Genomic DNA, 21,518 nt, shown 5'->3' with positions numbered 1-21,518 from the left:
CCGCCAGAAGCTGCCAGAAACTCGGTTGCACGTTTCTCCCTTCTCTCTGTGTCCCAAGTCTTCTAAGGTCATGAGTTCGGGACGAGTTAGCCACCTCTCTGTCCCCCCACCAGGCACTTGGAAGATTTCAGGGATCTGCACAGGCCTGGGACGAGGGCGGTGGGGTGGAGGGGAGCCCCCAGTGTTGGGCTTTAATCCCAACTCACCTACGTTCTACCTGTGCAACCTCGGACAAGGCCTGTGCTGTGTGGGCCTCAGTCTCCTCACCTGGAAAAGGAGTTAATAATCTGTCTTCTGGAGGGCTAATCTCGCCTTCGGGGACACCAGTCAGTTTGATTAGGACCCTCAGGACCTCACTTTAACTCAATTACCTCCTTAAAGACAATCTCCAAATGCAGACACATTCTGAGGTGCTGGCTGTTAGGGCTTGAAGTATAAAAATGTTGGTGGGGAGGGACCAGCTCAGCCCGTAACAAACACCAGCACAATGCCTGACTCTCCCGTAGGTATGCAGTGAAGACTCGTTTTGTTAATTATTGTTTTTTTTTTTTTAAAAAAGAGTGGTTTACTTAAACCAGGCAGTGGGAGTGAGGGAGTGGAGGGGACGGGACCCGCTGTCTGTCAGTGAATGTCACTAGGCACCTGCTCTGGGCCGGGCCCGCTCGAGGTCCTGGGTTCGTCAGTGGACCCACGGGGCCGACCTTCCCGTGGGAGACACACAGTGAACAGAGTCCTTCGGGGAGGGGTGTTGGCTGTGAGGAGGGGCGAGCTGTACAGAGAAAGTGGAATCACCGCAAGGGGAGGCGAGGGTCACGGCCCTCGGCCTCCGCCGCCCCTGCGGACCACCTATAGGAGGGTGGGGGGATGCCTGCGGGGCCCTGGGCTCTGGTTTCCCGCTCACCAGAGGCCCGTCCTCTCTCTGCAGTGTCGAGGGCGAGGCCCCCAGCAGCGAGACTGGCACGTCGCTGGACAGCCCCTCCGCCTACCACCAGGGCCCCTCGGCGCCCGGCTCCGGCCTGGGCCCGGACCACTCCGAGCACACGCCAGGCGGCGCCTATGGGCTGTATGCGGGGCCGCCCGGGCAGCAGCGCACGCGGAGGCCCAAGCTGCAGCACTCGACCTCCATCCTGCGCAAGCAGGCCGAGGAGGAGGCTATCAAGCGCTCACGGTCCCTCTCCGAGAGCTATGAGCTCTCCTCCGACCTGCAGGACAAGCAGGTAGGCGGCCAGCCACGCGGGCCACGGGGGAGAGGCGCTGGGGGTTGGGGGAGGCTGCGGTGCCTGCGCGGCCTCGGACGACGCGGCCCTTTGCTGGGGCCGCCCAGGGCCGCGGGGGACCCTGTGTGCTCCACAGCCGCGCCCAGGCAGGGGCTGTTCCCCGCGGACGTGGCCTCTGCCTCAGCCTGGGCTGGCTCCTCCCGAAACGCGGAGGGTTCCGAGGGAAGGAGCTGATGGGGGACGTTCCTGTCCGGCCTCGGCCTCTGCCCGGTTCACAGCCCTCCTCTCTGGGCTCCGGGGCCCACGCTGGGTGTCAGGACCTGGTGCCGCCAGTGCCGTGGGTTCCGTGGCAGCCGTTGAGGTCCTGGGATCCAGGAGAGAGCGGAACCTTGGGAGGTCTGCAGGAGGGGCCCTCGGGGAGGGGACGGTCAGTTCACAGAAAGAGCACGTGCTCTGAACCGAACAGCGAGCCTATCCCCAGCCAGTGAGGCCAGGCTGTTCATTCCACCCCTCAGTGTACAGCCCCGTGTCCTGGGGGAAATCGCCTCCTTGCAGGTTGCCCTTCCTCCCCGGAGCCTTGGCCCAGACCCACCGTGGGGCTGGCACATGTGTACAGAGTGACGGGCATGCATGACCTGCTCGCTTGGCTTCTTAGGTTGATGGGAGAGAGGGGAGGGGTCCCGGTTGGGTGGCAGGAGGGGGGCAGAGGGAGTGAGAGCTCATGAGGAGACAGAGGCTTCTCCCTCCCAGCCCCTCAGAGTGCAGGCACGTAGTAGGCACTGTACTAAGAATTCTTGTGTGAAGCTCTGACAGGAAGCTCCAGGCTTCAGGAGCACCCCCAGGCTGCCGGCGTGCGGGGCCGGCCTGCCTGTCGCTGTCCCCAGCTCCTGTGCCCTGAGCTGTGCGCAGTCTCCTTGTGAGCCCGGGCGGCTGCCTCTGCCCCGGCCTGGCTGCAGGACCTGCCCGGCAGCCCCTCAGACGCCAGGCTGCAGAAGTCGCCCTGCCCTCTCACCTCCCACACCTACCCTGGCCTGGACCCTCTGTTTGCTCCCCAGTCTAACTGTTTGTCTCTTACAGAGCAGAGGTCCGGGCCTGGTGTAGCCCCAGACTTCTGCGGGGAGCGGTGCGGTGTGTGGGTACTGCCCAGGGCGGGTCTTCCCCCGACACGGTCCGTACCGGCCCCCTCTCCCTGTTCTTGGCGCTGCCCTGTGACCGTGGACAGCCCTGCCTACCTGCCCTGGTCTTCATCTGTCTGCCCGTGAGTTGGGACTGACGGGGGGTGGGGCCCGCAAGTGGCCAAAGCCTGAAACAGATGATCCCCGTCAGGCAAATATTGGGGAGCAAACAGACCCCTGGCCTCGTGGCGCTTGGCCTCGTGGCCAGGTCCACGGCAGGGGCCTCTGTTCCATTTATCAGTTTCACCCATAGCCAAAGTGGATCAAAAACAGTTTATAGTAACAAACGTCTGCAGCAGGACCATTAAAATAGAAGTGGGAAAGGTTAAAACTTCAGAGAGGCCTGTGGAGGTAATCATATGCTTCCTGCAGCCTTAATGTGGCCACAGGTGTTCATTTTCATCCCTCGCACATTAGCCTGATGCCCACCGTGTGCCAGACCCCGTGCTGGGCACTGGGGAGTCACCAGGGAACAGAGTGCAGCCCCAGCCCTCAAGCAGACGCTGTGGTCCAGAGACAGGTTAACAGTAAAGACACAGGTTAATTCCAGAGCGTGATACAAACTCCGGGGATGAAGAAAGAGGGGAGAGAAGCTGAGCACCTGTGGGAGGAGACAGCTTGGATGAGGTGCGGGGGACCTCTCCAAGGTGGTATCAGAACTGGGTGTTTGAGGACGGGGTCTTCCAGGAAGAGGTAACAGCAGGCACGAAGGCCAGAGGCAGAACCACTTGGCGGAAAGGATGGCCGGGAAGAGGGGAGGGGTGGGGAGGTGATGCTGAGGGCCACCGAGCATTCGACTCTCTGCTGAGCCTCCTGGCGGTCAAGGTGAAAATAGGAACAGGACAGATGACCCAGGAGTTTCCAGATGAAGGTAGGGTGCCCGGTTCCACGAGGGGGTAGAGTCTGGGTGACGCAGAGCCCCATTTTAGTGGCCCTCAGCCTCCGCACCTCCTGGCAGTTTCCTGTCTGAGCAGGAGGCCTGAGTTGGCAAGGGTAGCACTTCAGCTTTGTGGGAGGGGGAGGTGAGCCTCTCAGCTCCTCGTCCCCTCACTTGTCAGAGCCTCTGCCCCCCTCTGCAGGGGGCGGGGGACTTCCTGGGGTCCCTCTGCAGACCAGACGCTGTGTCAGGTGAGGGTGATGCCCAGCAGGCGAGCACAGACAGGTTGGGGTCCCTGCCCTGCACCCCCCGTTACCGTTCAGACTGGGCCTTGGGTTGGTTCTGGCCCGGAAGGAAGAATGAGTGGCCACGGTGGGCCCGGGAGCTGAGTAGGAGCGGACCTGGGTCTGTGTCCCCTGGGGGGAGGCCGGGAGGAGGGGCTGAGGGGGCTTTGCCGATGCAGCACAGAGCCCACGTCTGCCTTCCCAAAGTCCCTCCTGTCCCGACCCAGACTTGGGGAACGGTCTCAGGCCAGGAGTGTCGCCCCTGGGGTCGCGAGATCCAGAGTCAGAAGGCGACAAGGAGCCGTGGAGCGCACTCTGAGCTGTGCGGTGCCCCTCCTCTTCCCCACACGAGGGGCCCAGAGCCCAGGCCTTGGAGGGCGGAGAGGAGAGGGCTTCCCAGAGCTCAGCCGTGGGCCTTCCGCCGGCGCCGTGGGCTTTCAGAGCTCCACTCCAAACCCAGAAAACAGACGCTGCTCACAGATGCGGAAGTGAGGTCATCTCTCTGGATGCCGTTCAGTAACTTCAGGGCGAGAGGAAAAACAGACCCGCCCTGGCTGACTCCAGGGCCGGGCTTTGAAAAGTCATTTTGATCCTCACCCCCCCCCCCCCCAACTCCTCTCGTGCGAGGGGCCGCTCTGCCCTGCCTGCCGCTCCCCCTCCTGTGGGCCCCGGAGAGCTGCACGTCTGTGTCGCGGGCGGGGCTGGGGGGGGGGGAGCTGGCATCCCTCAGGGAGACCAGGACCCACCCTGAGTCCTAAGTGAGGCACGGAGCCCCCCTCCCCCTTCCGGCCCACCCTCAGGCGGCTCTGAGCAGCCGTCTGCCCCACTCAGCCATGGCCTGGGGTTTGCTCAGTGACGCGTGTGCCTCTGTTCTGGACGGCCTTGGCCTCTTGAGGGTGGGGACCTTGTCCCTCTGCCACCGGTGTGGGCGTGGCGCCTGCATGGAGCAGACAGCGGTGCTCTGCCCCCTCGGGATGTGAGCACGCCTCACTCCCAGGGACCCGAGGCCTTTCCCCCCACATCAGGGGCCACCCTGCCCAGCACCCGAGGGCTCTGCTTGGCCGACCAGCCAGCTCCCTATCCTGGGCTTTCCCGGGTTCTGAAGAGCGGGCTCTGGCCTCACTCGGGAAGCAGGCATGGGGAGCGGCCCTTGGGGGCTGTCCGGAGTCCTCGGCCAGCATGAACCTAGGACTTCACAGGCCCACGTGGCACACGGGAGTCCCAGCGCACCTGCCTGCCTGCAGCCCGGCCCCATCACCAGGCTCACAGAGCCTGCTCTGCGTCTGGAGGCCTCCAGGGGTGTGCTGGGCCTCTTTTCTGGGCCTCAGTTTCCCCATCTGTCACAGAGGGGACTTGGGGCCACCCACCAACTGTCTACACCTCCCAGGAGTGCAGCTGAGGGTCCTGCACCTCCTCAGCCCCCAGCTGGCATGTGCCGAGGGCCTGTCTCACCTGTGCCCACCGCTGCCCTGCGAGGTCCGTCTGATGGGACTGAGCAACCGCAGGGTCCAAGGCTTCTCAGAGACACTCCACTGCCAAGGGCAGGGCCAGGACTAGACCCAGGCCCTCGGGCAGTGCCACAGGCGGAAGTGGGGCTGGAGGCCTGCGGCCAGTGCTCAGCACCCAGGGCCTGCTTGGGTCTCGGGCCCGTCTCTCGCTTTTCTTCATTTATTTTTTTTGGCTGCATCGGGTCTTAGTTGCGTTACGTGGGATCTTCCTTGCGGTGTGCGGGATCCTCTGCTGCAGCGCACAGGCTCCTCGTAGCAGCGCGCGGGCTTCTCTCTAGTTGTGGCATGCGGGCTCAGTAGTTGCAGCGCATGGGCTTCGTTGCCCTGCGGCGTGTGGGATCTTAGTTCCCTGACCAGGAATCGAACCCACGTCCCCTGCATTGGGAGGCGGATTCTTAACCACCGGACCGCCAGCGAAGCCCCTCGGGCCAGTCTCTTAACCTGCACCTGCCGCAAGCTTCCTCTCTCTGGAGGGGCTGCCTGACCTCTTCCACCACCTCCCAAGTCTCATTCAACTGCATGCCCCAGGTACACCAGGGCCAAAGGCTACTGTGGCCAGAGAACTTCGGGAAACCACCACCATTTAAAGGTTCTGAGAAGTCCTGCAGGGAACACTTGCTTTAACTGGGTCTGACCCCTGGGATGCGCTGGGCCTCCTGGGCCGTCCTCACGCTCCTCTCCTTCCCCCGCAGGTGGAGATGCTAGAACGGAAGTATGGGGGCCGCCTCGTGACCCGCCATGCGGCCCGCACCATCCAGACAGCCTTCCGCCAGTACCAGATGAACAAGAACTTTGAGCGGCTGCGCAGCTCCATGTCCGAGAACCGCATGTCGCGCCGCATCGTGCTGTCCAACATGAGGATGCAGTTCTCCTTCGAGGGGCCGGAGAAGGTGCACAGCTCCTACTTCGAGGGCAAGCAGGTCTCAGTGACCGACAAGGGTGCCCCGCTGGAGGCCCTGGTGCCGGCCGAGTGCAGAGACCTGGGCCCGCCGCCTGCCCTCCAGGCCCCTGCCCCGGCCGGCGACTTCGCAGATGCCATCACGGAGCTGGAGGACGCCTTCTCACGGCAGGTGAAGTCGCTGGCCGAGTCCATTGACGATGCGCTCAACTGCCGCAGCCTGCACACCGAGGGGGCCCCCGCGCCTGACGTGGGGCGGACCCGGGACGCCGAGCCCTCGCCGGCCCTGCATGGCGCCGAGCATCGCCAGCTGGACGAGATGACCGCCTCGTACAGCGACGTCACCCTGTACATCGACGAGGAGGAGCTGTCGCCACCCCTGCCCCCAATGCAGGCGGGCCGCCGGCCATCCAGCGCCGAGTCGGACCTGCGGCTGCGGCCCGGGGGTGCTGCCCAGGACTACTGGGCCCTGGCCCACAAGGACGACAAGGGGGACACGGACACCAGCTGCCGGAGCACGCCCTCGCTGGGGCCACAGGAGCCGCGGCTGCGCGGGGAGCACCTCCCGCTGCTCACCATCGAGCCGCCCAGCGACAGCTCCGTGGACCTCAGCGACCGCTCGGACCGCAGCTCGCTTAAGAGGCAGAGCGCCTACGAGCGCGGCCTGGGCGGGCCGCAGGGCAGCCCCAAGCACGGCCCCCATGGGCCCCCCAGGGGCCTCCCCCGGGAGGAGCCGGAGCCACGGGCCCGGGCGCCCAGGCCCCTGGATGGCCACCTGGCCATCAATGGCTCGGCCAACAGGCAGAGCAAGTCCGAGTCGGACTACTCGGATGGGGACAACGACAGCCTGAACAGCACGTCCAACTCCAACGACACCATCAACTGCAGTTCCGAGTCTTCGTCCCGCGACAGCCTGCGCGAGCAGACACTCAGCAAGCAGACCTACCACAAGGAGACCCGCAACAGCTGGGACTCGCCCACCTTCAGCAACGACGTCATCCGCCGGCGGCACTACCGCATCGGCCTCAACCTCTTCAACAAGTGAGTCCCCGGCCACTGGCGGCCCGGGCGGGATGAGGGGCGGCTCCGGGGTGGGGGCCGGGGTGGGGGGGGTGCATGGTGCGGCGCCTGCTGTACCGCGCTGGCCCCAGCGTCTGGCCCTGGGTGGTGCGGGCACGGGGGTCTTTGAGCAGGGGCGGGCCGGGTGCAGGTCTGTGCCCGTGTCCGTGCAGCCTGGACTTGGGCCCGCACCCGGGAGCAGGGCACTGGTAGGCCCTACGCCCTCTGGGAGATTGTACGTTGGGTCCGTGGCGTGGCCGCCACGCCACATTCTGGCAAGGCGCCGTCGGGGCAGCCTTGAGAGCAGGTCTGGGGCAGGAGGCTGGTATTTAAAGCTCACTATTCTTAGCACAGCTGAAAATAGCAAGTGGAAGGGCAGGCGGGCTAAGCAGTCCCTCGGAGAAGACACTGGCGGCTCTGGTTGTTAAACCTCGGATTTCTCCTCACTTCCATCCACAGGGCCTCTGGATTTGGGGTCACCAGACGCCGGCTCCTCCGGGGAGGGGGACGTGGAGGGGATGTGGCCAGCCTGCTTGGTGGCTACTGACACCTGTACACTGTGCTTCCCTGCTCCCCGCTTCCTCTGCTAGGCGGGGGTGGAGAGTCTTGGGGGGCACTTCTGAGCCATCCCTGGTGCAACTGGCAGCGCCGGCTGGGGGACTCAAAGAGACCTGTCCTGAAGGGCGGGTATGGGGGAACTGTGCAGTCCCACAGGAGCCACTAGGGGCTGGGCGTCATTGGTCCTCGATCAGCTAAGGACTAAGAGTCTTGGACCCGTCACATCTGCCAGGGGTGCTCTCCTGAGACTCCATCTGCATGTGAGGACCAGTCCCACTGCCACGCAGTCCGTGGCCAGAACAGCGCGCTGAACGGGGAGGTCGTGAGCTGCCAAGCCCATCCTGAGGTCGGTCCCGAAAGCCTGCCCCCACCTGCTTCCAGGCACAGCCAGTTCCCGGATCATCTCGGACCCTCATGGGGGAGGCTGGGATGACCTGGGGGCTCCCCCAGTGCCCCAGGTTCCCTCGTCCCTGGCAGACGTTGTGTCCTGACGTGGGAGTCCCAGCTGGGTGGACGGGTGGAGGCCAGAAAAAGTTGCATCCCTCACCCGAGCAGCCTTGGTCTCTGTAGGTTCTTTCTGGCTCTGTTAGTTTTTAATTACACCTGTAACGCATGAATACGCTCTCCACTCCGCGTAGAAGTTGAAAGCCTTCAAGCTAGGGTTTCTGTGCATGTGTGGTCCAGAGCGCAGCTCCAGGCCAGGCCGCCTGGGTGCAGACCCCGGTCCTTGCACTTCCTGTCTGTGTCCCTGGGCAGCTCGGTCTCTACCACGGCGGCTTCATCTGCGTGGTGGCGCTGAGCCCAATAGTGTCCACCTCACGGAGTGTGAGTTGGAGATGAGCGGGTGTCTAGGATGCTCAGCAGCGCCAGACGTGTGGCGAGCTGGGCCCGAGCCTCTCTGCTGTCTCTGTGGCCCCTGTTGATGTTACCTGGGCCCAGGCCACACACACTGCCCCCCTGTGATGCCACGCGGTTTGCTGTTGGAGGCCATTCCCGTTGGTGCCGCGGGCCACCTGGTCTGTGTGCTGCTACGTGGGGTCCACGTGCGGCTGCCCAGGGTGGTCTGGCCACTCGCTCCCATGTTTTCACAGTCACCAACCACATGACAGTGACCGTGGACCTGCCCCTCCCACACGCTCCCGAGTCTCTGGGGAAGGGGATAGCTGGAGGAGGCGGTGTTTGGGGCTCACGTTGGCGTGTTGTCCATCGAAGTAGAGCCTGAAGCTGGACCTGGAGGGCCCGTTTCCTCACACGGTGGACAGCACTCAGCCTTGTCTCCCACCCCAATCAAAGCGTAGAAATAGTGTCTCTATTGTTTCAATTTGGATTTCTCTGCCTGCTTCTAAGATGCAGCATCCGTATGTGTGTCTTTCGGCCATTTGGGTTTTTTCTTCTACAAAATGCCTTTTCCTATTTTTTGCCCTTTTTTCTGTTATTTCTCATTTTGATTTATAAGTGGTTCTTTATATATTGTGGATACTAATCCTTTGTAATTACAAATATTTTCTTCCTGTGTGTCACTGGCCTTCTTTTTTTTTTCTTTTTAAGCTTCTGAAATAGGATTCACAGACCATAAAATTCACCTTTATGAAGTGTACAGTTCAGTGGGTTTTAATTATATATCTTTTAACTTTGTGTATGCTTTGTTGGTCAGAAGTTACTAATTTTTTTAGCATTTTTTTTTATCGAGGTGGAATTGACATGTAACATAGTTTCAGGCATACAACATAATGATTCAATATTTATATATATGTAGTCAATTCATCAGTGTTCTCTTTGTTTATTACTTTGTTTTTTTTGTGTTTTATTTTAAAAGACTCCGCCCCAGGTCATAATATAGTTTTAAAATATTTTCTTCAGGACTTTCTTAGTTTTGTTTTATATCCTTTAGGACTTCAACCTGGCGTTTGGTTTGGAGAACGGTACAAGGTGAGGGGTGTAGTTTTTATAGTTCTTTGTAAGTTAGCTGGTTGTCTGCAGACGGTGTACTGAGTAGTCTGTCCTTTCCCTGTTGACTTGAAATCCCGTCTGATTCCTGCGTGAACAGGGCCTGTGCTTGGATCCTTTCGTTCACTTGGCACATGTTTATTGAACACCTGCTGTATACCAGGCCCTGTGTAGGGGGCCTGGACTCAGCCCTGAACAGAATAAAGACCCTGCGATGCTCCACGCTGGCGGGTAGAGGCTCTGTGTGTTCCTTTGCCAACATCAGACTTTCAGTTTTATGTGTTTTTGTATTAGAACAGAAACCACTCTTTTGTTCTTTTAAAAAGTGGTCTTGGCCCTTGTTGGTAGTTACTCTTCCACATGGATTGCAGAGTCAGCTCGTTAAGACCATGAAAACTCCTGGTGGACTTTGCACTGGAGCCCATTGAGCTTGGGGGACCTCGCCCCTTTACAAGTCGAGGGACAGAGGTGAGGTCCAGCCACAGATGGTGTTTAAGTTCAGATTGAAGGTAACCACAGTCCGTCCAGCTCCCTCGGTGGCAAGCCGCAGTGCAGGCGGTCACCGGCCACACGTGCTTGGTGGCTGCGTCCCTGGCAGTGTGGGTCCAGGATGGTCCCCCAGCTGCAGAGCCCGCCGTTGGATGACGCGGGTCTCGCATGCAGAGAGAGGCGGGTGGCAGGCTGGCTCCTCCGAGTGGCGTGCGGGGCAGGTGTTGGGAGGTCGTGCGGCTACAAGCTCCGGCCGTCCTCAGTCTTCTCCTCCTCGGCCTCGGTTGTCCACCTAGGGGGTTGTTTGGAGGATTGAAGGCGCAACCACAGCGCTGTGGCCACCGGCCATCTCCCGAGTCTCACCAGGCCCAGAAAGGGCTGGCGGTCCGACCCGACCCGAGTAGATAGAGGGCCAGGCCCTGTGCGGGGCGAGCGAAGCTGGGAGCCGGATGCCCCTGAGCAGGCCCTGGAGCCGCTGGGCGAGGACGCACACTGAGCAGCCTGCTGCCCGAGGCCGGGGCCCCTCCCTGGGAGGCCGGACCTTAGCGCCTCTGTCCTTTCCCTTCCTGGCACCCTTCTCTCACCCCCACCTGTCCACTGCCCACCTCTGTTCTGCACGCTCTCCCTGTGGGTCTCCTCTCCCCCCACCATTTCCCTCCCTCCCCAGCCCCTACCCAGGCCCACACCCAGGCTGCCTTTCAAACAGTTCTCAGGTCCCACCCACTCCCGGGAGGGAGCTTTCCAGCACAGACACCCGCCCCCTCCAGGGGGTATGTGGAGGGCCTGAGCGCTGGATCCAAAGTGGGTGAGTAGCTAGCTGGGGAGGAGAGAGGGAAAACAAATGAAATCCAAGAAATGAAACAGGGTGGTGGGGAGGGGCTGTCCCCGGGGCCACAGAGGAGGCTGCCGCAGTCTGCCTGGCATCCAGATGGCCTCCCAGGCTCCAGGACTGCACGTCCGGCTCGCAGCGCTGGGCACCGGGCCGGGGCCGGGAGCCGAGGCAGGAGGGTTTCAGCCCCAGGTCAGCGTATCCGCTGCAGGGACTCGGCACCTCCGTGCACCCTGAGCCTTGCTGGCTGCGCCCAGAAACTGGCCATGAGGTTCCTGCCCCCACAGGGCGTAATGAGGGTTAGAGACCGTGAAACCAGGAGCTGCTGTCCAGGGTGCAGCAGGTGGCAGCTGTTGTGGTCCGCGGGGCTCCTGCGTCCGGAGCCAGTGCAGGGGGCCTGGGGCTCGGGCCTTAGAGGACCCAGGAGGCGGCTTAGCGGACAGAGCAGCATGGAGCACGGGAGTGGCTGATGCCCGCGTGCACTGACACGTGCCCGGTGCTGTTGTACGAGCCCACCGTGCTCACGGGAGACCGTAGGGAGGGGACCGTCACTAGTCCGCTTTACAGTTTGGGTGAGCTGAGGTGCCCAGAGGTAGCTTGCCCGAGGTCCCACGGTTGGTGGATGGCCAGACTGGGATTCACGCCACCGCCGCCTGGCCCCTGAACACACCCTCGTAAAGCCCAGTGCAGGGACTGCGGCCTGGAGCATGGCCTCCGGGGCCCCGCCCGCTCACTGGGCCTCGCTTGTGCACTGAGAGTCCAGGGGGCGGAGCCTCATATTTGCGGTGTCCGCCACAGCGGTGGGAGCTGGGGTCCGCACCCCACAGCCCGGAGGGGCACCCAGCGGGACCTCCCCGGGCCTGTCACCTGCTTGCCCACGGAGGGCCCTGCTCCTGTGCCCCTCACCTCATCCTCCGCTCCTTCACGCCCTTCCCTCTCGCCCTCGGGCGCGGGCCCAGGTGACCATGGGCCAGGCCAGCCCTCTCCCCACTCTGGACGAGTGTCCTCCTCCCCAGAGCCGCCCCTGATGAAATGGTGCCGTCGGCAGGGACTGAGGGCCTCTTGTCTGAGGAGCACGGAAGTCGGGCCTTGGAGACTACTTGGTGTGCCGGGACTCCTGACGGGCAGGGAGCTGCTCACCTGGCCTCCGAGGTCCCTCCCCGCCCAGGGCCTGCGTTTGGTTTGGAGGCAGGTCTTCTCCGCCCAGCACCGGGCCGCCACCTGCCTGCTCCTCCGGCCACTGCCCGCTGGAGCTGCTGCGGAGAGCCCTGCCGTGAGGCTGGGGTGCTCCGAGGTTCCATCCTTCCAACATCCACGGGGCTCGGGGAGCGGCCAGCCTCCCCGTAAGCGACAAAGCCCGGGTTGGGCTCCCGATTCCGTGCGCCTTGGGCGTTACGTTTGTTGTGACCAGTGAAGAGGACAGTGGTGACAGCCAGCCTGCGTAGATGCGTGTTAAGTTGCCAGCTGGTGCCGAGCAGTTCGTGTGCAGCATCTTGCCAAGTTCTCACGGTGGCCTGGGAGGCGTGGCTGCTGGGAGCCCGGCCGCGGGACCCCAGGCGCTGGCTCGAGGCTGCAGAACCAGGAGTGCTGGCTGTGCTGGGCCGTCTGCTGGTGCTGGACGTGCTGACGTTTTAAGTGACTGTGGCTCTCTTACGAGCACTCTGAGTTGGGTCTTTGCAGATCAGCGTCCTATTCCCCTTGACGTGAGCCACTCCTCCGGCCCACGCCACCCTCAGAGTGCTGTCGCGGGTCTGGGCTGGCTGGTGCCGAGGGCCTCAGGGAGGGAGGCAGTGCGGGGCAGGCCCCACGGGTGTTCCAGCCATGCCAGTTCCTTCTCTTTTTCCTAAACTGAAGTGTAGATGATTTATAATATTGTGCTGGTATACAGAAAAGTGATTTAGTTGGGGTTGTTTTTTTCAGATTATATTCCATTATAGGCTGTTACAAGATATTGAATATAATTCCCTGGGCTTTACAGTAAATCCTTGTTGCTTATCTATTTTATGGATAGCAGTTTGTATCCATTAATCCTTTTCTTTTTTCTTTTTCTTTTTTTTTTTTTGCCTCATTGCACGGCTTGAAGGATCTTAGTCCCCCGACCAGGGATTGAACCTGGGGCCATGGCAGTGAGAACGCTGAGTCCTAACCACTAGACTGCCAGGGAACTCCCAGTATCCACTAATCCTATACTCCTCATTTGTCCCTCCCTCCCCACTCTCCTCCCCCTAGTAACCATGAGTTTGTTTTCTGCGGTATGTCTGTGAGTTTGTTTCTGTTCTGTATATAGATTCATTTGTATGATTTTTTAGGTTCCACTTATTTATTTATTTTTGGCCACGCTGCACGGCTTGCAGGATCTTAAGTTCCCCGACCAGAGATCGAACACGGGCCCGCCTGCAGTGGAACCACGGAGTCCTAACCACTGGACCAGCGGGGAACTCCCTAGGTTCCTCGTATAAGTGATATCATGTACTATTTTTCTTTCTGTGTCTGACTTACTTCACGAAGCATGATCAGTTCTAGGTCTGCAAATGGCAATGTTTCGTTCTTTTTTACGGCTGACATCCCGTTGTATATATCTGTACCACATCTTCTTTATCCACTCCTCTGTCCATGGACATTTAGGTTGTTTCCACGTGTTGGCTATTGTAAATAGTGCTGCTACAAACATAGGGGTGCATGTATCTTTTCGAATTACAGTTTTGTCTGGATATGCCCAGGAGTGGGATTGCTGGATCATATAGTAGCTCTATTTTCGTTTTTTAAGGAACTTACATACTGTTTTCCACAGTGGCTGTACCAGTTTACGTTCACACCAATAGTGCATGAGGGCCAGAGGGTAATTCTTCCACCTTGTCTCTGGGATAAGTGCGAAAAAGACCCCGGCAGCCACGTTCAGCTTGGGTTTCTAATATCAGAAAGAACTTTGGGAAAATCAGAGCTGGATAAAATAGGCAGTGTGGGGAGGCGATGGGCTTACTGGCCGTGCAGGTGTGCGAGCCGATGGGAGGTGGCCGCTTCTCTGCAGGATATTGGAGGGGTTCGAGCCTAGATTCCGGAGTTGAAGGGCACATCCGGGCGCAGGGCCTCTGGGTGCTGAACTTGGTGAATCCATCCCTCGCCCCTGCGGCCAGTGAGAACAGCACGGGGATGGCTCGGCCTCCAGCCTCGGGGCATCCTCGGGCGCTGCCGGTGTCTGTGCAGACCCCGTGCTGGTCTCTGTGTGCCTCAGGCCCTTCTTCATTGGAAATGATGGGCATCTGATCAAACTGGTTCAAGCAGAGGGGCCTTACTGGTTCGTGTACCTGAAAAGCCACTGGGCATCTCTTGGCCGTGCCCCACCATCGCGCCCTCAGGGCAGGAGGGCAGCCAGTAGTCCGGGCTCGTGGTCCAGCCTCATGGCAGCCCTGCAGGAAGAGAGGCTCCCGCCGGCGCCCTCTGAACCGCTCGCCGTGGTCAGCGGGGTGCAGCACTCTGACCGTCCAGGCTGGGAGTACGGGCAGCCCGTGGGATCAGGGGGCGGAGCTCGAGGGGGGTGTGGGAAATCCAGAGGCCAACAGGGTGCCGGGCAGACGCCCACGTCCATGTCTCTTCAGCTGCTATAGCAAGTGAAGGCGACAGGAGGAGCCGTTGTGACCCCTGCAGACCCTGCTGGGAGGAGAGGGGTTCCGGCAGGTGGGTGGTCCTTAGGTGCAGAGCCCGGCCTCCTAGTAACCGCCTCCCGAGAGCCCCGGGCTCAGGCTCGAGGACAGAGGTGCGAGGAGGGCAGCACCACTGGTGGTGGTCTGCACGTGCTCACCTGGCACAGTCGACGAGAAAAGCTGGACCTGGGGACGGCAGAGGCTGCTCGCAGGCCCAGCGGACGGGCAGTGGGGGTGAGGGGCAGAGGCCCGGGGGCCCGGGATGCAGAAGCACGTCAGGTGTAGATGGTGAAAATGTCGCCTCTGCACCTCGTTGATGCTGGTCCTGGAGGGTGGAGGTCAGAAAGCTAGAGAAGGAGTCGTCAGGGGAACCCGGAGAGATGGGGAGAGCTGGCTGCGCAGAGGTGGGCAGAGCAGATTTGCAGCCCTGGGCTGGGAGCATAGAGTGGAACTTTACGGGCTTCTACGAGCAAAGGGCTAAGGACCTGGCTCTCCCTCGCTGGACAGCCTGGTGCACAGCTACTCCGCCTTTCTGTGCCCGGTTTTTTTGTTTGAATTTTATTTTTTTATACAGCAGGTTCTTGTTAGTTATCCATTTTATACATATTAGTGTATACATGTCAATCCCACTCTCCCAATTCATCCCACCACCACCCCCGCACCACTTTCCCCCCTTGGTGTGCCCCGTTTTGTTACGTGTCCAGTAAGGCTTTCGCGTTGGTCGTTCCCGCCCCCAGGGACCTTCTTCCTGGCTCCAGGTTCAATGCCACCTTCCCGAGGAGGCCTTTCTGGACCGCGCCTTCTCACCCCATCCATCTGAAGTCCAGGCCTTCTGTGGTCACTACGGCTTCCCCTTGGTTTAGCTCTGCCCTAGTGCTGACCCTTTTCTTAAACAGCCATAAAACCAGCGTGTTTTCCAAGGGCTTAGAGGCATTAACTCATTTAATCTGCACAGTGACTGTGCTGTGTGCACTGTCACTGTCCGCACTACCCAGGTGGGGAGGCTGAGGCACAGGGAGGTTAAGTAACTTGCCCTAGGTCACCCAGCCAGAGAGCGGAGCTGGGATCTGAGCCATGCCTGTGAGTGTCTCTCCTGGGAGTTCATCGCGCTCCAGTGAGGATGTGTGTTCAAGGACAGGGACTTTGTCTAGACCACAGGTGTGCTGGTGCCACACCCACCCAGAGCAGGCGCTGGATGGATCCCTGGGGTGAATGGAGAAGTGGATGAGGGGCGAGGGGCTGGAACTTGTCCTGCAGGCTTGGGAGGCCCTGAAGGTTCTAGGGCAGAGTCCTGGGAACACGGGCCAAAGCAGCCCCTCCCAGAGCCACGTCGGCCCCAGCCCCAGACACAGCACGTTCTGTTTCTCTGGCCGGACATGCACTGTGTGGGCCGGGCCCCCGCTGGCCCCTGAGGGTGCACAGTCAGCAGGGCCCCAGGCTGCGCCTCTTCAGTCCCGAGGGCCTGGAGCCCCGTTCAAGCTCGCAGGCAGGGAAGGGGGAGCCACTGCTGGGGGTGGCGGCAAGCCCGTCTGCCAGGTCGGGTGGGCTCTGTCACAGCCAGGTGCACTTCTCTGTTCACTCGCCGCGTCCGCTGCGTGTTGGCCAGGCCTGCTGCGCTTATCGAGTGTCTCAGGGACAAGGCAGGCAGAGGCTCCTTTCCATGGCGTCCCCTGGGTGCTCTGGGGGATCTCGGAGCCCCACAGGACGTGCCTTCTACCCTCCTGCCTCGGCCCGAGCCCGTCCAGTGCCCCTCGCTGCCCCAGGGCGGTGGGCAGGGCAGTGGGTGAGCAGCAGACCGAGTGTGTGACTTACCCACGCAGGACATCTGGGCTGCTCCGGTCAGCACAGAGCCCTGTGAGGGGCCAGTGGACCCAGGACCCCTGCCCAGCAGGGCCCACGGAGTACACGTGGGGCAGCTGGGGGCCAGCAAGATCCTGCGGGCCAGGGACTCACATCAGTGCTGGCTCTCCACGGTCAGGGAGATCACTCCCCTTGCCGGCCGCGCGCATCCCGAGCCTGGAGCCCCCGCCCGAACCCCCGCCTGTACCTCCAGCCGCAGCACCTTTCCTCTCAGTTTGCTGGGAGCCCCTGGTCTCTGGTCGTGGCCTGGTCAGTCTACATTCCTCTCCTGCAGCATCTTGTGAAGGGTGCCAGGTGGATGCGGCTCCTGCCCCGTTGGCCTCGGGCTGAGAGCTGGATCCCTCGGGCTCACATGCGGGTTCACTAGCATATATTGTGATCGCTGCCCCCAGACAGTGTCCTGAGCCCGCCATTCCTCCCCAACTCCTGCACCAGTGCTGGGGTGCCTGCGAGGGTCTCCTTCCTGGGCTCCCGTAGAACAGCCAGAGGCGGCTTCTTAAATGGGGACCCAGGTCCCTCCACTGCCCTGTTCAGAGCATGCCAGGCTTCTCATCCCACTCAGAGGAGAGCCAGATGCCCCTACGGCCTGTCCACCCCGCTGCCTCTCCCCCAGGGCCCTACTCTGAGCCCTGGAGCAGCCTCATGGCCTCGATCCTACAAAACCCACTCCCACCTCAGGGCCTTTGCATTCGCCATTGCCTCCACCAAAAAGCTCCTTGAGCACTCTTGTCACTGTGTCACCTGCTCAGAGGAGGCCTCTGCCTCCCCTGCCAGAACCCCTCCCACCCTCGCTCGGCCACTTTGCCCTTCAGACTGGGCGGTGGCAGCCGTCGTGCCGGGCGTTCGAGGCCAGCCATGCTCGCCGCTGTCATCCAGAGTGCCGCCCGGCACAGAGTCGGCATGCGGCACTTACGCCGTGGGGAGTCCTCATCCTACGGCCCCTGCGCAGCCTGCCCCTCCCACAAGGCTGTGGGCCCTGAGGGTGGGCCTGGCAGCTGTGAGGCTGCATGCCATTGGCCTGTGAACACAGGCAGGAGCAGCTGGGGCGGAGAGGGGAGCAGCCACCCCAGGGCGGCAGGACGAGGCTGGGCTGGACCAGGCATGGTGTCAGGGCCTCGGTGGGCCAGGCTGGCCCGGGTGGGTGACAAGGGCGCCCGAGAGGGGGCTCTCCAGTCACTTTCACATGGGATCCAGGCCGGGGACTGCCACGCTGTCTTCTCAAGAGAAGCCGGAAATCCGGGTTCTGTGTCCAAGCTCCCGGTTTCTAAACATTGGCGACCAACTGGAATTCTTTCTGTTAATGTCGTGTGGGCCGAAGAAAACACATCTGTGGGCTACTGTGGAAGTGGGGGGCGGTCAGGTATGGGCTGGGGTCCTGCGGGGGCCGCTGTGGAGCTGGCGGTGAGGAAGCGTGACCCACCCCACCCCGACCCCACCCCCGGTTGCTGCATCAGCACCAGTAGCCCAGTGCCTGGAGAGGCCTGGGGCTGGGGCAGTTCTTGGTTGGAGACCCCAGGGTTGCCGGGAGGAACGGGGATGTGGGGGAACGGGGCCACTCGGTGACCACTTCTGTGCCAGGACCCAGGCGGCCGGCAGTCGCTCCCTGCCCAGCTCTGAGCGCAAGGTTGGGGTGTGTGGCCACCGGGGATAAAAATAGCAGGGTCATCTTGAGGCTGGAGGTTGGCCTGCGTGTGGAAATACGGCATCTGCGGGACCCGCTGTCAGCGCACGGCTGGTGGTGGCAGGTAGATCCTGGCCCTCACCTCCATGTCCCCAGGGGCCAGCAGGACACTGACTTCTACCACTGGGGCAAGGCGTGGGGTGCCGGGTATACCCAAGGGCTCCGCAGCTCCGAGGCTCCGGGTTCGTCAGAGGAGGAGGACACCGCCCTCCGAGGGTCACAGGTGCAGAGGGAGGGTTCAGTGGCGCCTCCCCCTGCCCTGTCTCTTTCGATCACCGCCTCCCTGTGAGGTCAGCTGAGCCGGTACCAGGCCCCGAGGCCAACGGGAAGAAGGGACCGGCTGGCTCACTGCTCAGCCCCTGAGGGCGCCCCGGCCCCCGGGCTCCTGGTCTGGGTGGACGCTCAGCCCCGTGGGGCCGGCACAGCCCCGCCTCAGGCCTCTGACTGCAGGTGGGGCCGGCACTGCGCCTCCACGTCCTCTGCCGTCCGTTGAGGTTTATCCTAAACCTTCCCGGTGCTCACCTACTGCGTGCAGCGTTCCAGGCGTTGCTCACCTACTGCGTGCAGCGTTCCAGGCGCCCGACTGTGTTAACACACAAGTCTCACGACACGGGCACTCGAGTCCCCAGCAAGGTCACGTGGCTGTCAGGCAGCACAGGTGACAAGCGTGCCAACCCCAGGGAGTAGTGTGGGGACTGAGTTGGCGTGCAGGGTCCTCAGACGGTGACGGCACGGAGCACGTGCCACAGGCGGCCAGCGTGTGCTGGGCGGGGCCCTCCAGCCTGCCTGGAAGCTCGGCACAGAGGGGGACCACGGAGCGGGGAGGGGTGGGGCCCTTCTGTGCCCCCCCCAGCCCCCGGCACCCTCCGTGTTCCTGCGCTGGCCCAGCCCTCCTGCAGGGCCCAAGCCATCCCGGTTCCCCTGCGTTGTGGGCTCAGGGTGGGGCAGGACAGGGTGCCGTGGAGGAGGAGGGGATGAGGGCTGGGGGAGCTGGAGGGGTGGGAGCGCCCGGCTGAGCCCATCTCTTGTCCCCCAGGAAGCCCGAGAAGGGCGTCCAGTACCTCATCGAGCGCGGCTTCGTGCCCGACACGCCGGTGGGGGTGGCCCACTTCCTGCTGCAGCGCAAGGGCCTGAGCCGGCAGATGATCGGGGAGTTCCTGGGCAACCGGCAGAAGCAGTTCAACCGCGACGTGCTCGAGTGAGTGGGGCTGGGGGCGCCCCACGCACACCCCAGGCTCCCCGCTCCCCTTTGTCCTTCTGACTCCCAGACACAGGGGGATGCCCTGCCAGCACCTCTGGCCCCACCCAGCAGGGCCAGCCCCTTCCCCCGGCCCAGCGACCCCTGGGCCAACCTCCCGCAGGGGCAGCAGGAGGGGAACCGGGGAGCTCAGCCCCCCTCCTCCTCCCTCTCCTGGCGGGAGATGGGGTGAGGGGCCCACCAGGCTGGGGGCCATAGACTCTCAGCTACTTGGAACCCTGCAGAAGAACAGGTTTCCAGCCCCCTGGGAACTGCTGACAGCTTTGAGGAGTCCTGCCCGCACGTACCCTGCACCCCCGGTCCTCCTCCAGACTGTCCTGAGTAGAAAGCCACCACACCTGGGTCCTGTGGTCACTGGGCAGGTGCTACATGTGGGCTGTGTCCTCACCTCGTCCGCGGGGGTGTCAGGGGTCCATAACCCCTTCCGCGGACAAGGAGCCAGGGCCAGCAGGAGGCCGGCTTGGAGCAGGTGCCCTGCTCCCCTTTGTGGGGACCTGGGGGTGCAGCTCCAGGCCTGCCGTGGGCACATTGCCGACCCAGACACTGCAGGCGGGATGGGTGACCCAGCCGGTGGGCCAGGAACGGGATCAGAGCAGGGTAAAGACTGACCCTCAGCAAAAACGGCAGGGCGGCCTGGCCATGCACACCTGCCGCCTCCGGGCGCCCCTGGGAGGAGTGGGGCGTGGGCTGTGGCCTCTCTGTTTCACAGGTGAGCAGACCCAGGCTTGGGGAGGGGCGGGGGGTCTGGCCTGGGTGCCCCCCCATACAGACACACCCACGTGCACACACACATAAGTACACTAGTGTTCACTCAGTCACACAGACACACACACCGGAGAGGCAGCGAGCCGCTGGCGGTGCCTGGCCTGTGGCCGGCTGTGGCGTCTGTCCCGCCTGGGCTGCTCTCTCACGGCCCCGCCTTTCTGTTCTGGCCCCGCCCTGATAGTGTGGCTGGTGCCCCTCCCCCTTCGAAATCCGGGAGGAACCGTCCCAGGAGAGCATGCTAGCTGCTCCGTGAATGGGGCCCAAGACCATGTGGTCTGGCCCCCTCCCCTGCAGCCACCCCTGCTCTCCCCCCACACCCCCTCCGAGCTGCCTGTGAGTCCGTAGGAAATCCGCACATTGTTCTCCTCGGATCAGAAAATAGCAGCGGCCTCAGGAAGCAGCGAGACCCCCCCCCAGGCATCCTAATCGGATGCTGGTCAGCGAATTGTCCTGCGGGGCCCCTGCCCTCACCCTGCCCCAACAGCCTTGAGTGCTCAGAGCGTCGCCCCAGGGGAGGGGGGCCCACGGCCGGGGTCTCTGCAGCCCCACCGGGGGTGGTCAGGCGAGGGTCCCTGTTGCAGACCCATCTACTGTTCGGGGTTATGGTCAGAGGCAGGAGCAGGCGGCGGGGCTGTGATAAGAGGTACCTGTGACCTGCAGCTCCCCAGCTCTGCCCTCCTTGTGGGATCGGCAGGTGAGGGCAGCACAGCTCCTCCAGAGGCCCCGCAGAAATGCCTGGGAAAGCGTTGACGTGAGGGGCAGGCCCAGGGCGCGGTGGCTGCAGGGCCAGTGGGTGCCCAGACCTCCATCTCCTCCTGTGGAGGAGGGAGCCCACTCCGGCCGCTCTCCCTCTCTGGCCTCCCTGCGCTGACCCCTTGTGCTCCCTCCGCCCTCTGCGGGCCGTGCTTGCCTCTGCACCCGGCGGGAAGGTGGGCAGGGGACACTGACGGGGCCTTCTCCTCTCGTTTCAGCTGCGTGGTGGACGAGATGGACTTCTCCGCCATGGAGCTGGACGAGGCTCTCCGGAAGTTCCAGGCGCACATCCGGGTCCAGGGGGAGGCCCAGAAGGTGGAGCGGCTGATCGAGGCCTTCAGGTGGGGGCGGGGCAGGTGTCAGGAAGAAAAAGCATCCCCGCTCGAAGACCGAGGCTCAAGGGCAGACCCCCCCTTCAGGGTCAGGTGGCCATGAGCTATCAGGGGACGGGGGTGCGGGGGGCGGCAGCCCCTCCTCTGCCACGTGCTGTGCAGCTCAGTGCTGGAGCCAGGGCCTCGAACGTCTTCATGGTCCTCTTGTCCCCACTGGTTCGTGAGTCCATCTGCGTCATCACTCGTCTGCTCATTCACAGGGGCAGATGCTCCCTCAGTGCCGCAGAGGGCGTGGTTCTGACACCTGCACCACTGTGTGACCTTGCTCTGGTTACTTAATCTGTCTGTGCCTCACGTCCTTGCCAGTAGAGAGGGGTTGATGAACGC

General features: G+C 62.4%; 1 protein-coding gene across 2 annotated transcripts in view; it reads left to right on the top strand.

The window, feature by feature from the left end:
• Positions 1-21,518, top strand: part of IQSEC1 (IQ motif and Sec7 domain ArfGEF 1) — a 64,284-nt gene that overhangs the window by 24,330 nt on the left and 18,436 nt on the right. For both annotated transcript variants that reach the window (XM_082848242.1, XM_082848243.1), the window contains exons 2-5: positions 926-1,217; positions 5,754-7,000; positions 19,060-19,221; positions 21,018-21,140. In XM_082848242.1, coding sequence (XP_082704368.1) covers positions 926-1,217; positions 5,754-7,000; positions 19,060-19,221; positions 21,018-21,140 — 1,824 coding nt within the window. The remainder of the gene's footprint in view (positions 1-925; positions 1,218-5,753; positions 7,001-19,059; positions 19,222-21,017; positions 21,141-21,518) is intronic.

This window comes from Leucopleurus acutus (genome assembly GCF_964270905.1).
Source record: "Leucopleurus acutus genome assembly, chromosome: 10".
Classification (NCBI taxonomy): domain Eukaryota; kingdom Metazoa; phylum Chordata; class Mammalia; order Artiodactyla; family Delphinidae; genus Leucopleurus; species Leucopleurus acutus.
Note: the sequence above shows the minus strand (reverse complement) of the source record. Positions and strands in the feature narration are given on the sequence as shown.